Raw genomic sequence first — 17,688 nt, forward strand, 5'->3', positions numbered from 1 at the left:
TACGGTACATTTTTCTGCAATGATCATTGAATTTAAAATTCAGAAATGAACAATGTTAAGAGATTATCATACACTGTAGTGTATGTGTAATCATCAAACAGGTGATTTGGCGATAAGAAATTATATTCGTAGATAGAGATTCAAACTTTTTCATTACTTTTCAAGTTGTCCAAGGGAGTGGCATGCTGTATAACCGGTTTCTTCCGATCTACCCTTAACTTTAGAGATATATGATCCACTGCGGCCTCAGATGACCTGAAAAAAAAATCAGCAATACCAAAGTCCGTTTGAACGTTCTCAAGTTGGTCACACCGGTTGTGAATTTTCATTCTGTGCGTTAAAGCAGTAGTTCTCAGCTGGGTCTGACTTGAGGACCCACCACTCCACCCTCATTACAAACTGGCACCCAATTCAAGAAAGAAATTTCACTTCTTAAATGTATTGACTGAAACGCTGACATAATTTTCAGACATTTGCTGCTACGGGTACACAAAAACCTGTTTCTTTCTCGTTACTTTTTTCTGGCTTTTTTGTTATTTGTTTCTCTTTTTTCTTGTTTTTATTTCTTCCTTTTTTATTCTTCTTAATTTTTGCTTGTTTTCTTTTTGTTTCCTTTTTCTGAATTTTTCTAATCGTTTTTGTTTCTCTTTCACATGTTTCTTTCTTTTTCTTTATTTTCTTCCTTCTTTTGTGTTTTCTCTCTTTTTTCATGTTTCTTTTTTCTCTGTTTTATTTTTTTGTCATTTTTTTCTTGTTTTGTTTTTTCTCTGTCTGTTTTCCCCTTCTTTTTCTTTTATTTTCTTTGTTCTTCCTTTTTTTTCTCTACAAATGGCTGGGGGGGTCATAATGAAGAAAATAATTATTTATTTTTGAGCACTTTTGAGTCACCAAAGTTTGTAGTCTTTTTTTGTACATTTTAACACTCATTTTTGGTTGCTCTATGCAATACCGCTCCACCTAGTAGTCAAATGAGACACATTGTTAATGAAACCCAAAACATTTTACTTCAGTATTTTTGTCTTTTATAGAATAAAAATCATATCGTATCTATTCTCTGCTGTATCTGCATTTCGGCTATGCTCAACATGTGTAAACAAACTTTAGCTGTCTGGTGCAAAATGGCTGATGTTGACTTGTTAATGACTGTTATTTAAATTTTCTTTGCCTTATTTTGTGCACACTACTGAAAATGGGCACATGGCCCACCAGTTGTAGAACACTGCAATAAAGAACATTCAAATGCTTTCAGCCCAGTAATGCTAATAAAAAAGAAGGACAGGGGGGGCTTCATGAGGTACTTCCAGTTTCATCTTATGTGAAAACATTCGATGAAACGATCCCTTGTCGGCTCATTCATGTGTCCATTCCCCTTAAATGTTTCATGCCCTTTTCGATCCACCGGATTCTATTTCACACGGATTCACCACGCAGAAGAGCGACCCCAAAGCGGCGGGTGGAAATTTGAGGATTATTTTACACGTTGTGCGTGCAGGAGATGCGAAAAGCAGAGCACGGCAGCTCATTTAGCAATAACTGAGAAATCGGAGATAGGAGCTGAAATATTTGGGTATTAATTACACGAGTGGTAGGCGGTTTTACCTTTGACCATCTTAAGTGCGCTCTGCTGCCTAAAAAGTGATCACATTTGTTTTTTTCCATGAGTTAACTGTTAGTCGCGAGAACTTTGTAGTATTAGCTTTTGCGGGGGAATAATTATTGCATTATTATATTATTATTGAAGCATTGTTGCATGTAGTGGAGCTGGGGGAATACAATGATTATTGGTTATATTTTTTAGGCAACCAAAATTTGTGAGGGATTTTAGGGGACTGTTGGATTTCAAAAAGTAGGAAATGTGAAAACTGATATAAATTTTTAAATTGTTCATCTTTTAACCTAAAATGTAAGTTTCCCTTGACTGATCATGTTTTTTTGTTCCTCATATTAAGTATTTTTTATTTACAAAAATCAAAATGATTTATCATAACAGAGACAATTGTCAGATAATTTGGTCCATTTTAAGTATTTTGTTCCCAGAAAATCGCATTTAAATTCTAGTACAAAAAAAAATAAAAAGAAGAAAGTTACAGAATAAAGTAAGATAGAAGTCAAATTTGCTTTAGGGAAGAGTTGAATTTCAAAATGTCCTTTAAAAAATTGGGAGATAACTGCAATAAATGTAAAAATATTTTGTAAAATATTCATCTTTCAAAATAAAATCAAATTATAAGTATGATTTTAGTTGTATAAATAATATTATTTAATTTAAAATGCTGAAAAAATATGATTTATAAGAGGATTATTGTCAGAAGATTTGATACATTTAACATTTTCCCTATAAAATCAATTTCAAAATTTAGTATTATTACTTTTTAAATAATAACCAGAAAAATATTAAAACATAAAATTCCATAAGAATTGTATTTCAGGTAGTCAAACTTGACTTTGGGGGAGATGGGTTTTAAAATGTCCTTTGATTAAAAAGAGGGAATATGAAGAAGAAAAAGTATAAAATAATCATCTCTGAAAGTAAAATGTTGTTGTCCCCCAGACTGATCTGTTTTTATTATATAAGAAATACAAATAATTCATTATACAAAATCCTATTTGTACTATTTTTGTGTTTCATAATCGTTTTCTTCTTTGACTTGATCATTCTTGTTACTCTTTGAAACTTTTTCATTTCCATTATCACTAACTTTCTTGGGACTCATTATTATGGTCAGAAAAAGTAAATATAGCCAACAAAATCACAATAAAATGAGATGGGGTCCCTCCCGACCCACCGGTTGAGAAACGCTGGTTAAAACACTCTTGTGATCACCTGACTTTGTTACAGGAGAAGCATCTGCCCTCAGAGACTACGCAGCCAACACCATGAATGAGTTCCTGGGCATGTTTGGCTATGATGACCACCACATGCGAGATGAGCTTAACAAGAAGCTCACCTTCGAGAAACTGAAGTCCGCTACCTCAGACCTGTCAACCCTCAGCAGCGACGAGGCCTCTCGGAGAGCCCGCTACTCCAAGTATGAAGAGTACATCCGGAAGCTAAAATCCGGCGAGGCCCTACCTTGGCCCATGCACGCATCCCCACCCAAACAAGATGACCTCAACTCAAAACTGTCTCAAGAAAAAAGCCCAACCATGCTCCAGACCTCCGGAAGCCTCCCTATATCCGAAGCTCAGATCTACCCAAGCAGCTTGGAGCACAAGCAGCAAGGAGTAGCTCAATTGCATCCCCCCGCACAGCCTTCTAATCCCTCGCACCTGCAGAACATGGCCTCCCGAGCCTCCAAATATGACTTTTTCATTCAGAAACTCAAAATGGGTGAAAGCATCCAGCCTAACGGCAACGCTTTTAAAAGGCCCTCTAAATATGACCTGGACAACGTCAAGTTCCTGAACCTCTTCAAACCGGGTGACGCTAGCCCCGACATGGGCGGGGCCATTGCCTTCAAGACAGGCAAGGGAGGTCGCCCTTCCAAGTATGACATTAGAACAATCCAGAAACTGATGCCAGGAAATCCCGATGGATCGTTGATGCCCAACATCTTGGCAACTGCTCCAGGGAACCCTGGAGCTCCTGGCGTCCCCACCATTGGCGCAGCGGGAGCAAGCATTGCACCAGGTCTTACTGTGGACCAAACAGGTCATATAAGCTTCACCACACCTGACTACCTGAAGTCCAGCTTTTCCAAAACTGACTCCATCACCACTGGCACTGTGTCCTCTGTCAAGTGAGTCCTTTTAAAAATGTTCCTCCATTCCTCTCTATTACTTTCATTTACCATTATTTCCTTTTTGCTTCTTTATCGTTTGGATTTAGGGGTGGCAAACTTTTTGAGTCGCAGGCCCTGTTGAGTTTAAACATTTGAGCCTAAGACAAAGAAAAAGACCAATTGAATAACTTTTTAGTACATACCAATACAGAGTCTTGATCTTATACCTAAGCAACGCATGGGGGAAATAGATATCTTCTTTTTATTATATGTAATTACGAATAAATATATAACCTGAGTGAGGGTGTACACTGTCCAATGTTGTGAGACCCGAAACACCCTATTTGGAAAAGCTTCAGCTGGATTTTAGGACCTTTGCGGGCTATGCAAATTTTCAACATTTGACTAAGTAAAATGAGATGAGCAAATTTTATAACAAAGAGTTTTTCCTTCTCTAAGGAGCAGCGCGGAAGCAGTCGTGAGCTCACACTCGTGCAACTGCCTCAGTTTGTCCGACGTAAAGATAATTGCTACTTCGGCATTGTAGTGTGAAATCGTGCACGGGGCTCAATAGAAGCCCCATGAAGTGTTTATTTGCTGCCGAGGCCCCTCAGAGGCCGATTTAGCACAGTCAACGCAAAGTGACTGACTTTCTTTATTTAGGCTAGTGTGTAACAACCCTCCCTTTAATTACTTTGGGGTCATGGCAGACCTAGCGGCGAGCCGCAGCGGGGAAAGGTGGGCCTGCGTGCGCTATCACTAGCAAATGGCTGTTTGATTAGTTTTAATCTGGTTTCTGGTTAGGTGAAGGCTATCAAAAGCGGGGTTGGAGAGCCCTCAGGCGCGTTCCCCAGGGTTGGATCGCGGCTCGCTGCAACTTCGGGCTTGGATAACTGACCCGTTTAGTGTGAGACATAGTGTGGCGGGACGTCTTCCCCCTCCGGGCCAGATTAACCTCAGGTCATTCCCCATGTGGAGCTTCACATTGAACCAAATGCCCCTGCCGAGGGGTGAGCAAAGCCGTATTCATAATATCGTACTTCGCATCAGAGGTAAGATCGGGCCTACAAATTTTAAACCAACCTGACCTAGGCTCGTGGATAATAACTCATTTAATGTTTTTGCATAAAAAATGAGTTTTAGAAGCATTGTCCCTGTGTGTCAAAATGAAAACGTACTCGTATTTTTAACTATTATGAAGAGTTTGACGCAACTTATTGGTAAGTAATGTCAAATTCTGTGTGGCAACTTTAAACAAAACTGTATTAACATTTACATATTTCATATTTCTGTGTCTGCAGAGGTTATATTCACTGACAATTTTCTGGCGTTAACAAATTTTTCAAAAAGTTGACAGGAATATTTTAACGATGACTGTCATTTTTAATGGGTTGAAAATTGAGCCATAAACAGCAGCAGCAGTACCAATTTTTTAGGATCTAGTGCAGCACTCTAAAAAAGAGATTCACAGAGTATCCACACATCATTTTAGTATGCATTTTTATAAACATAAATGAATTTTTTTTTTTAATTCAGCAAGCAAGACATTTAGGCTGCAACAACGAATCCTATAAATCTCTTTCATCATCGATCACGCAGGAGGCCACTCGCGACCACATTTTGTTGTGCGATGACGTCCTTATCTGTCGACAAACTTGTAGTATCATTTTGGTCCAGCAGAGGGCACCTTGACACTGTTTTTAAACAAAATGTATCTTACTTATTGGAGGGTTATAGTATTCATTTGCATGTATTTTTAATCTGTTTGTTAAACACTTGCGTTGGACTAAGGGCAACTGTTGTTTTTGGAGGAAATAAGATATTGTGTTTAGAATGTGATACAAATGGATATAAGTTCATTAAAAGGTGTTCTACATAGATATGTTATCTTTATTTGAGCTTTAAGATGAAAAATATTGTGAAATAATATTACTACGGGTTTTCTGCATCACTTCCAGTTCTGATATCTGGTTGTCTTCAGTAGTCTCACACAATGGCTGACAGAGTAGTTGCTTGTCCAATCCATTTCCATCCATGTTGAAGGACAAACAATGCAATGCCATATGTTTCCAAAAGAAGTTATACGATCTATGAACTATTACATATATCGTAAACTTTCAGACAAATGTAAACTTGCCTTTTGTTTTCGTGAGCTTATCAAGGTTTTTCACCATCCGGAGAAGGAATTAAAGCTTCAATTACACGTCCTCTGTGGTCACGGTCCTTCTTTGGTGGTTTAGCTCTGTGTCATATCGACACTAGAACTATCTACCATCCATCCATTATGTGCACCACTCATCCTCAGGAGGGTTGCGGGGGTGCTGGAGCCCTTCCCAGCTGTCTTCGGGCCGTGGGCAGGGGATACCATGAACTGGTTGCCAGCCAGTCGCAGGGCACACAGAGACAAAATCACTAGCTCATTCACTCCTAGGGACAATTTGAACTGGCCAATTAACCTGACATGCATGTTTTTTGGGGGCAACAACTATCTTTTTGATTTATATTATAGAATATTTTGTTGTTTTACACCCAGTTTTTCTCTCTGTCCTAAAACTCCATATGACTCAATAAAGGGGAGCACGATAACAATATATTTTTTTACCGATTTATCAGTTAATAAGAAAAATTCAATTATTTTTAAAATACTCATTATTTGCAGCCCTTACTGACATTTTAGGCCCGACCCGGGCCCGCATCCGGGTCTGTCTCTTACCTCTGCTTGGAATTGTACTGCCTCCTTTACAATGGGAATTTTATATCCGGTGGAATACACAAAAGTATCCATTTAAATCCATTTTGAGTTGAATTGACTTTACAGTCCCATAAAGAGGGTGGAATTTACCCGCACTACGCTATTATCCAGTTTTGCATATAAGCACTCACCAAAACACCCGCATAAAAGATTAATGTCCCTTTTTTTGCGCCTGCATTTCTCTTTCCATTGGCTGAAAGGCCATGCATCAAATGTGCGCCCCTTCCATCTCTGATTCATACAGCGCAGGAAATACACTGCTCTGCCGCCACAAATTGTGAATTGATGGTCCGGAGTTTCTGCAAGTAAATATTTTGTCACTTTGTGTTTATTAACAACAGGCAGCACCGAACCTCCATTAATCCTGTCCCTTTTTTCTGTTTTTCCTGCGACGTTAGGAATGGCCTGCCGCCAGATAAACCTGCCAACGACGACGTCAACCTCTACCAGAAATACATTGCCAGGTATCCAAATTCCCCGACAGGTCGCGCAAATAACCCATGAAGCAATAATGTGCCTTGCGAAAGTATTGGCCCCCAAGAAATTTCTGATATATGTTTTTATAAGATTCAACACCACGTGAGACACAATCGAGAATAGAAACCAAATGGGTTCAATATTTTATATTGTGCTAACAAATAATAGAAATGAAAAGTAGATGTCGCAAAATATTGTCCCCCTTTTTGGAGATGATACTCTGTACAAGCTCCCTTTAACACAATCACAGACACAAGTCTTTTGGGGTATGCCTCTACAAGTTTTGCACATCTTAAAAAAGAACTATATACTTATTCTATCCTACAAAATAGTTCCTTAAGGTTTGATGGTGAGTTTTTGTGCACAGCCATTTTCAGATCTTTCCAAAATCTTCTAAAGGATTGAAGTCCAGACTTTGGCCATTCTACTACCTTTATATTGTTAGTTTTAAACCAGTACATTGTAAATTTTGCTCTATGTTTAGGGTCGTTGTCCTGTTGGAAGGTGAACTTGCGCCCCACTCTCAGATCTTTTGCAGATTCCAACAGATTTTCTGCCAGAATCACCCTGTATTTGGCTCTATCCATCTTCCCAACAATCTGAACGATCTTCCCAGTGCCTGCTGACAAAAAAGCAACCCCAAAGCATGATGCCACTACCACCATGTTGGACAGTGGGGCTGTTTTTTCCAAGATAATATAGTGTTACTCTTACGCCAAACGTAACAATTTGCATTCAGCACAAAAAGTTTAATTTTGGTCTCAGCTGACCAGAGCACCTTGTTCCACATGCTATTCGTGTCTTCTGCAGATGTCAAACGGGCCTTTTCTGTTGTATTCTTTGAGAGAGGACTTTCTTTTGACACTCTTAGATTAAGGACAGATTTATGCAGAGTGTGACTAATATTTGTCTTATGCACAGATTGTCCCACCTCAGCTGTGTATGCCTGTAGGTCATCCAGCATGATAATGGCACTTGGTTGCTTCTCTGATTAGTTTTCTCCTTGTTGGGGCTAATTGTTTAGAGGGATGGTAGGTTTTCACTGGTTTTAGGCTCTCTCTATTTTGAAATTATTGCTCGCACACTGCTCCAGGAGATGTTAAAATGTTGCAAAATTGTCTTCTATCCCATTTTTGCTTTCTCACAGACATGCCTCACATGTTCTTTGGTCTTCTAAATGTTTTCAGTTCTCCAAAGCGCTTTTATTCCAAACTGATGCTTAATTTTATATATGACTTAATGACATTCAGGTGCACACTGTTTGTCATTGTTTGTCATTTAGGTCGACATTGGATCATTTTTGTTGTAAATATAAGATGTTGAAATAATTTGGTTCTACGTCTTGATTGTGTCTCACGTGTCGTTGAATAGTGAAAAAATATTTTCAGTTTTTTCAGCTATTAGTTTAAAGCCTATGACAAAAAGTTCTAGCTGGGGCAATACTTTCGCTAGGCACTGTAAGGACAAACGGAGGAGTTTCCTCCTCCCGCCTATGGTGTTTTATACAACAACGTAACTCTTATTTCTGCCGTGAAGATGCTCCACGCGCAGTCAATTGATTAAGAAAAGACTTCAATTTATGTTGCTAGCGGGATGAAAGGTAATGAAAAAGAAACGGCTTGATTGTGCCTGAGACTGTAAAGGTTTTAACACCTTCGGAGCATGTGTTTACAAGATGTGCTGAAACACGGTTTACATTCTACACATCCTCAGAGTTAAGCTAATCATTAACTACTTACGCTTGAACTTTTGATTTTTTTTTTTCATACTGATGCCAATAGGATTATTTAACTAGCATTATAAATCGAATCGCCTTCGTTATTTGAAATCCGATATACGGGAAACTGCAAAATGTTTTTAATTATGTAAAGACTTGGAAATACATGAGCCCAAAAGTGTAGGAATTATAATCAATATGCATTTGTATTTGAAATGGATTGAATTGAATTTTCTTTATTGTCATCTGCACAGCATGATGCATCAATGTGAATTCTTGTATAAATTAGTATATATATTATACAAATTGTATAAGAATACCATTAATAACAACCTTAAAGCAGGAAAAAAAGATATTTACAACATAGTGCTTAGTGACTGGCCCGAGTTACTATAATAAAGCAATGTTAGTGAATAAAAAAGAATAGTGCATCGTAACAATAATTAAATGAAACGAAGTGAAATAACATTTGGCAGCAACAAACTAAAAAGATACATAAGTCGCAAGATTCTTTTTCAGAGTTTTGTGCTCTTGTTTAGGATGGTGATAGCCCTTGGGAAAAACCCAATGTCACTGGCCAATAAAATTGCTGTCTTTTCATAGGAGAATTGTTCGAGTTTGATCAATTAATCAATAATTTTAGAACTTTGTTCAAAATTACTCTGACCTCCAATAGAGAAGTGTTACAGTTCTGGTTAGATGTGTGATGTCTTACATCAACAAAAAGTTATGATTTGAATTCTGTATCTTTCAATGATCAAAATGATGATTTATTTTCCTAAAAGGTCAAGAATAACCCAGATTTAGCTGGAAAGGCTTTGCCCTGGCTCAACATTCATGAGGGAAAAAAAACAATACGATAGAGCCGGTAAGATTAACAGATACTGTCTGATATAGCTCCTCTTTTGTTTTACCTATTTACATGTATGTGAAAGAACTTGCCGTTCCTGTGAATACACCACTACTTTCAAATTCATGTTTCCAAGATCAGTGCTGATTCAATGGGTATCTCAATATATTTCAGGGCATAGATTTTTTTCGGTGCGATTCGTTTCATCTTTATAACAGGAAATCCTCCCCCAAAAATTCTGAAATGACTTTAGCTTATTGTTACACCCATGGATGTGACAATTAAGACTATCATAAACTAACATCTGAGCTAAGATTTTGTTGTTGGTGGAGAGAACATGAACTGTAAGGTTTTTTTAGATTTGCCATTTGTCCTTTGATTCTTTTAAAAATTATTTTTTTATTGATATATGTATATTAGAAAATAGGGGAGACGTCTCTTGATAGCCAGGGAACAATGCATTACTGCCAATAGGCCGATCCCCCCCTCTCTACATCTTTTCTGGATTAATTTAGGACTGATGCTCAAAGGTGATTATCACTTGTTTGTTTATTCCATCCAAAAAAAGAAAGAAAAGCATCATTTGAAAGGCCGAAGTGGCTTTGGCGTTAATGATTACTTCTCGAAGCCATAACATGAAGGGCACAAATCAAAGCCTTGGCACCGACACACTTGCGCAAACGCACGCACAAAACCTCTTCCTTGGACTGATTACATTTTGCACGAAGATTTAATTAAGGAATTTTTAATGAGGCTTCTGCTGGCACTGCCAAGAACTGTTTTGATATTTGCGCTGCATAATGCATAAAATTTGTCTAAACATCTCGGCAGTTGATGCACGGGGCGGCTGCAGATAAGCTCGGATACAGTTTCAATTTCCGCGTTGGGTTGGGTTGGAAGGAAAAAGAAAAGAGGGATGAAAAAACGGGAGAGGGAACTCATAAAACGGCAAATGTGGCACGGAGCGGGAGGTGGGATCTATTGACCACACGCGAGTGCTATAACCTGATTTTCGCCTTTGTTTTCATCCCCCCAAAAAATGGAAATTCCAAACTAAAAGACGCAAATTTTTTCTTACATTTTCAACACTGAGGCTTCAAATGCGGTGCGGCTTGTTCTTTAAAAAAAAAAAAGAAAAATTTGTAAGAAGCTCCCCGTCCCCTCCCAGACTAGCATTGCCAGCGCGTCGCCTAGGCTGGCGCGCAGCAGCTGGCTCAGAACTGATGCGGACCAGAAAAAACCCCACAGTGATATATTTTTGTGTAAATTCTTAAAAAAACGGGAAGCATACAAAAGGAAATATTTCTTAGAGAAAAATCGTTTTATGTTTTTGCCAACATTTTCCATATAATACATATCGAGTCTGAATGTGCAAAATACATGATTCGCACCTGATATATTCTTTTTATGATACTGGACAATTTAAAAATAATGGCTTTGAAAGTCCTTTAAAAGTAATTGAATCTGGTCGTGAAAATGGTGTACGAACCGAGTCCAGAATTGACAGTATCTAATCTCCCCACCGCAACACATATGACGCATCTCAGTTAGCATTTAGTCACAGTTTTCCCCCCACCCTTCTTTCGTGCACCTCCCAATGGCCAGGCCACTTTGATCTGTCTTTCTATTGTAACTGGAGATACGCTGCAATCTCGACGTTGCCGCCATATTAATATTTAATATGCAGCTGAATAGCAGCGGCCCATTAGGCCCCCTGACGCGGCAAGTGGGAATTGTCCAGAGGCAAAGTGATACAGCTGGGCAGCGAGTGAAGGCGTATTCTTCGAGGGGAGGGAGGAGGAGTGCGTCTTCATAAGGATGTCAAAGAGGAGTACAGAAAAGGCAAATGTTTGGGACCTTTGTTTGCTTTATTGCTTTTCAGACCCCCCCAACACCGATCGTACTACTACTAGTCTAATTTGCTAAATGAACTCTGCAATGTGACCTGTAAACGCAGCCCTGGGATAATCTGAACATAGTAAAGCGAGAAAGGGCGGGAAAATATTACACTGGTACCTTTTCTCACAAGCTTAATTTATTCCATGATTGTGCTCGTACCTAGAATTTCTTGTGTAATGAGCAAATTTTTCCGAAAGTGAACACTATGTAGCTGTAAAACACGTATTCCTGATGCGTTAAAACACATTAGAATAGTATTTAAACATGAAAAAAAAACAGTAATAAGATAAATAAGGTCATATTAATGAAATGCAAGTTTATTATGAGCACTTAACCTGGAGGCCATAACAGAGGTGTGCGCATGGTGTGTCGGAAGGGGGAGGGGGTTTTGATCAAGGACGAGTGACGAAGATCGCAAACCTGTTTTCACTGTATTTCATACATAATTCATTTTGAATTCAGTGCGCCGTATAACAATTTTTAAACAATAACTTTATTGTTGAGTTTGGTGCACCTCTGTCCACAAGACGGTGCCTAATCAGATTGTGATTTGGACAGGTGAATCCAATCACCCTACACCTGTCCCTAATTAGCCTGACACTTCATAGGGACAGTTTGGACAGCACCCAAGGTCGGATTATTATCTTGTGAATGTGTTGTTGACCCAAAAACAGGAAGGAGGAAAAGGCAAGGTTCTTAAAAATGATGGTATTTAATCAAAAACTCATCAATAAAGTAACAAACGATCAAAAACAACAGTAAAACTGTCCGAACAAAAAACAAACAAAAACAAACCTCAGAAACCAGGATGATCTGGAAAACGGTATTGGTGGAAAATGGCAGTGGAAAATGAATCACGTGACACTGGGTGGTGTCCAAATGTCCTTATGAAGAGTCAGGCTAATGGGGACGGGAGGCGCGCCAGACACTAACATTTTGGCTCTAATTGGGATCTTTTCGGTAACTGGTAGCATAGGAAAATGTCACTATTGACCACTAATATTGTAGCTTTATTTGACATAGTCTGTCTTGATGTGAGTAAATAGGGGCCATGTGGTGTTTGTAAGGTTTATTATCGGTTAATAAGGGAAATTGCAATAAATAGTAAATGGTCTGCATTTACATACAGCGCTTTTCATATCAATGAAGACCTCCCAAAGCGCGTTACAATGTGCTTCACACCTACCCATTACACTCACACACCAATAGGGAGTCAGCCATGCAAGCTGCCTACCCGCTTATTGGTGGCATTAGGGATTCAGTGCCTTGTCCAAGGAGGAGCCGGAAATAGAACCTCTTGATCCCAAGACGGGCGCTCTACCTCCTGAGCTAATGCAATATTAATATAGAGAGCAATTGACTGAGGTTGACAGGTATGAGATCTAGACTGTTACTGTAACTTGAAATGAACTTACACACAAGTAAAATATACAGTACTTTTTTACCTGTACTAGTTCTCATGCATGCTGGCAGTGAGCAGTCGTGAGAAGTGAGTGGTGTGGAGCGATCTCTAGTGGTAGCCACTGGGACTGCTCGTGACCTGGATTTGTCTTTAGCAAGAATTTTGTTGCAAATAAAACGCGTATATGGCAATCCGGGCAATTAGAGTTGCTCGTATAAAGAGGTACCGCTGCACTTGCACGTTTTGCCGATGCAAACCCACTTTCAGGCTAAAAAGAATAAAGTGGATACGGAGTTCAATTAGCCTAATGAACTCTGCAAAGTGATCTGTAAACGCAGCCCTGGGATAATATGAACATAGTAAAGCGAGATAGGGGAAAAAATATTACTTAGTCCCCTTCACTCCCCCTAAGCACACACACACACACACACACACACACACAATTGCACACAAACTCACCCTTCGCTCCCCTTGCACTAGCAGATGGAGTTCTTGGCAGCGGCGGCGCAATGTTTATTTGTGTGTTTTAACTGGTAATTGGAGGATTTTAACAGTCATCATCATCTGGCTTATAATCAGCACAATAAAGTCACCGTACTGTAGCAGGCGGTGGCAGCCTTTTTCTTTCCGTTCACGAAATGAAAAAGAAAAACACAGGGTCGTTTGTACTTCTCAAAAGCCTTTCCTTCCAAATAATGTCACGGATTTGACAAGGATTTTTGCGGCGAGCATCGGGGGGGCTGAAGTGTGTGTAATACGCATATCTTGTGGCGGCGGAGGCTGTAAATGGAGATAATTTGGCAGAAATTGGTGTGACAGGCTGCTAAATTGTGGCAGCGGCACACGAGCCGTTTGCAGGAGCGCCGGCACTTTGAAGGTGAGACGAGCGTCATGCCTTTGAAAAGTCGCTCACCTGTTTTATGGCGCCCGCTTTCACTGTTGACAGGCTCTTTGATAGTCTTTATTGTCACACATCTGTCCTGAATCGAAAGCCCCCTCCTCCGCGAGCTCCCGGATGGCTCAGGTGGGAGGACGCGAAAAGAAAATAACGTGTCGGGGGGTCAAAGCGCAAAGTTCGGAAACAAACAATTAACCAGAGGTGGGCCATCGGGTCGTGTGAGGCCTTTTCTGCTGGCCTAAAAATGATCTGAATCATTTGATGTATTTAGATTTTGTCCATGGATACGTATTAGATTATTTTAAATAGGCTGTCGGCCTCCTTTTATTGCTTTACCCCTGGCTGATTCTAGGTGTGCTCTTTAATACTTAATCAATTGACCAATCACATTTCAGCCATACCGAGGCCCTGTAGCACGAATTAAGCGTCGATAAACCAATCAGATTTCAAGTTGGCAACATCAAGGTTGTCTTGCAGGCGTAAGAATCAGCTCGGGGTAGGCAATGCAAGATCTCACATCTATTATTTTACCAAAATTTAATAGCATTTTTTTCACTCTACAGTCAACTTTTAACTCATTTACATTTTCAATTTTTTTTCATATTAAGAGACTTTAAGGTCAAGCTACATGGAATCTCTAACAAATTGTTGATTAAAATGATTTACTTTTCAGTGCAACAACAAAAAAACTATGAAATCCAAGATTAGCCTTTATATATAAAAAACACAGGGAACATGAATTCAAATAGTTTCAGATCAAATAAAAGACAACATACATATAATATTTACGCTCCTGGAAAAACATGCGAAACCAAGTGGAATATTTTTTCAGTTTATTTGATTCATTTTACTATTTCTATGCAGTGCAATCTTATACCACTTATTGAAGCAAAATAAGTCATAAAATAGATGTTTCTGTACTACCTCATAACTGTATATTGGTTTATAAAAGGAAGAAAAAATGTAATCTGCTGCCACCTACAGATATGGATAAATGTTGCAGTTACTTAGCTGGAAGAAAGCAAAACATGGAAAAAAGGCACATTGGTTGATTTCTATGTAATCAAAGAGCTTCTAATACGTCTAAGTTGAGTTTTATTGCGACATAAAATATTGTTGCGTTAAACTCTAAAAAAATAATCAACTTTTGTTGTCATTTGTAATTGTCCAGGTTTTCCGGAAGTCAGCACTGCGGCCACGTGCACTGCGCCTACCAATACAGGGAGCACTACCACTGCATGGACCCTGAGTGTAACTACCAGGTGAGCGTGAGTAATTTATCACTTTTCTAATGACACCTTTAATGTGCGACGCCACGCTCTCTCTTGATCCAAGTCACCAGCTCGCCACATTTTAGAAAGTGCCATTGCCGAACCCCCGCCTAGAACAAAGTACTCTCTCTATCAAAAAACACAAAGAAAATGAATTTGTCACGTAAGGAAACAATGAGATGTGGTTGGACAAACAGTGTGATGCGTAATTTTTTTTCACGATTCGTAACATCCTGCCAAATTTGCACTATTAATAAGTTTGCTAGCCTGTGGTTTTCCAAACAGAGCTTTGTTTCGTTTGCAAGCGTCCTCTGGCTATTGCTGGTCTGTGTTTGAAATATTCTTCTCTTGTTTATTTAGTAATATGCTGAATTTATAATCGTACCACAGGGCAAGACTTGTTTTCTTAAGCCATTGTTACTTTTTGCATTTTAACATTAGGTAGGACGGTGTGTTGGTGCATTAATTACATGTATTATATATATATGTATTATGTATATACATATATTTATACACACACACACACATTTATATATATATATATATATATATATATATATATATATATATATATATATATATATATATATATATATATATATATATACAATACAAATGTTTACAGTAGGGTATTATTGAGGGCCATTTATGAATATTTGTTGACTTGCAATCACACAAAGTCTTCAGTGGCAGCAGACGTATCCATACACATATAGTTACACAATTACTTAGAAATAGTGGCAACAGAGATCGAACCGGATAGCAATGATAACAGCACCGATTCCCAAAGGACATGGGTTGTTGTTAACTATTGCACAAATCAGGGAATCGAACTCAGATCGTGATATGGAGTGTGCCAGTTACCATCTACTAGATCCCTAGGGATATGTACGACACATGACAATGCATTAGGTCTTACCTTATGTTTACACTATTTTCAGTTACTGTACCAGATATGTTGTTTCACTTTTTGTTAGCTCAAACTAATCATTTTAAGTGACAAACTTTCTGACTACATGCTGCCCTTGTTTTTTTTCATGGATTTCAGGACGATCGAATTACTTTCCACATTGCTGTTCTCTTCATTCAGTTTAGTACGACCAAATTACTTCCCACAATGCCTTTACTGTCATTCGTTTCAGAATCCAGTGCGCTTCGTAAAGACTGCAAGTTGGCTGTCCCCCTGACCAGCTGAATGTCTTGACACCATTCTTGCGGCCCGGCCCAATAATAACATTAAAAACTGTGATTATGAAATAAGTCAGCTGCATCCCTAGGGGTTTAGTGGACGGGAACTGGTGCACTGCCCGCCGTAATCTAGGTTAGATTCCTGTTGCATTCAAAGTTTTGCAATAGTATGCAATTGTGATCAGTAATATACTCCGAATTATCAATTAATATGCAAATTAGGCTCTTTTTTTTCTTCAAACCTAGCCCTTACAATAGTTTTAATGCCATGCACTTTAGAGTCATGTGCACCTTTTATAAAACATTTTTGGTGCCTTTTAACCCAGTGCGCCTTATAGTGCGGAAAATACGGTAAATCCAATGGGCTTTTCTGCAGTTTACGGATTTGTCTAATAATGTACATCCTTGCATTTCCACTTTCTGTGTTATTTCTTTCTGTTGACCAGTTTTCAAGACAGATTAGCTCTCAATAAAGAACGTTTAAGTGGCGGGAACTATTTAGGAGCATCTGCACAGACTGATGAGACGCACCCTACATAGGAAAATCCTTTCATGTCATCATTTATAGTATTGTTTCTGGTTATCATGGCAATTTCAACGCTCGGTGCTCGCCTCCCGCGTAGATATTCTCCCTTCAAGGCACCGCGGGTGTCAATTCCCTGAAAAGGAAAAAAAAAGCACACGATGAGCAGTCCCTTTCGAAGTGATAACTCACGAAATGTTACATGACACACAGTCCTGGAATATTCTCCCGCTGCCAGCCTCGGGCCCATTGGCTGAGTCTTAACATTCTCCTTTCATGGGCTTGTACGTGAGGAACGGCGTGCACAACTTGCCACACTAGTGGGAATCCTAAAATAAATTGTAGCAAGTGGCTCGGAACCTTCGTCGCCACTCCACTGAAAATGAGATCTTTTTCCCCGTCAGCTCTCTCCGCGGCTTATTTTGGACGCCTTGATGGATCGAATGTACACGGGCCCCATTTCCACTCGTCTTCTGGTCCCCGTTCGACCGAGGCTCAGATATATGCGAGGCTTTTTTTTTTTTTTAGTTTTTATGCCTTGGAAAATTCTGAGCGTGAAATATCCCTCGTTTTTGGTGGGGGTTGCGTTCCTAACAGGTACCGCGATAGGCAACCCACGAAAAGTAGAAACCTTTATTCATACATCTATCCGTCTAAATGCTCTATCATAGTGTTTCTCAAATGGTCGGTTGGGACTCCAAAGTGGGTGGCAGAGCTAATTTCAGTGGGTTCAGAGCCTTTTACCCAAGAAGATAAATGAGGGTATGTGTTTGCTCCCCCCACATGAAACCTGATTGCCTACATCATCTCGTCACCGTTTTTTTTGAGTGTCAAAACACTTCAAAGTTTTTCGGTATATACCTACCGACAGGCTAATGAAAAGAAAAGTTATATTTGTGGACTTGAATCATTTTAAATTGTGTTTTTTGTGTCATTTATTTTGAATTTGTGAATCATAACTGCTACATGATAAACTTTGTTGGCAATAG

General features: G+C 39.1%; 1 protein-coding gene across 3 annotated transcripts in view; it reads left to right on the forward strand.

Annotated features, from left to right (window-relative positions):
• Positions 1-17,688, forward strand: part of casz1 (castor zinc finger 1) — a 152,836-nt gene that overhangs the window by 93,038 nt on the left and 42,110 nt on the right. For 2 of the 3 annotated variants that reach the window (XM_088332025.1, XM_088332023.1), the window contains exons 3-5: positions 2,840-3,740; positions 6,873-6,938; positions 14,889-14,985. In XM_088332025.1, the coding sequence (XP_088188151.1) occupies positions 2,840-3,740; positions 6,873-6,938; positions 14,889-14,985 (1,064 nt within the window). The remainder of the gene's footprint in view (positions 1-2,839; positions 3,741-6,872; positions 6,939-14,888; positions 14,986-17,688) is intronic. The other variant, XM_088332024.1, reaches the window with a different exon arrangement.

Source organism: Urocampus carinirostris, chromosome 3, assembly GCF_059441175.1.
Source record: "Urocampus carinirostris isolate Australia breed hairy pipefish chromosome 3, RoL_Ucar_1.0, whole genome shotgun sequence".
Classification (NCBI taxonomy): Eukaryota; Metazoa; Chordata; class Actinopteri; order Syngnathiformes; family Syngnathidae; genus Urocampus; species Urocampus carinirostris.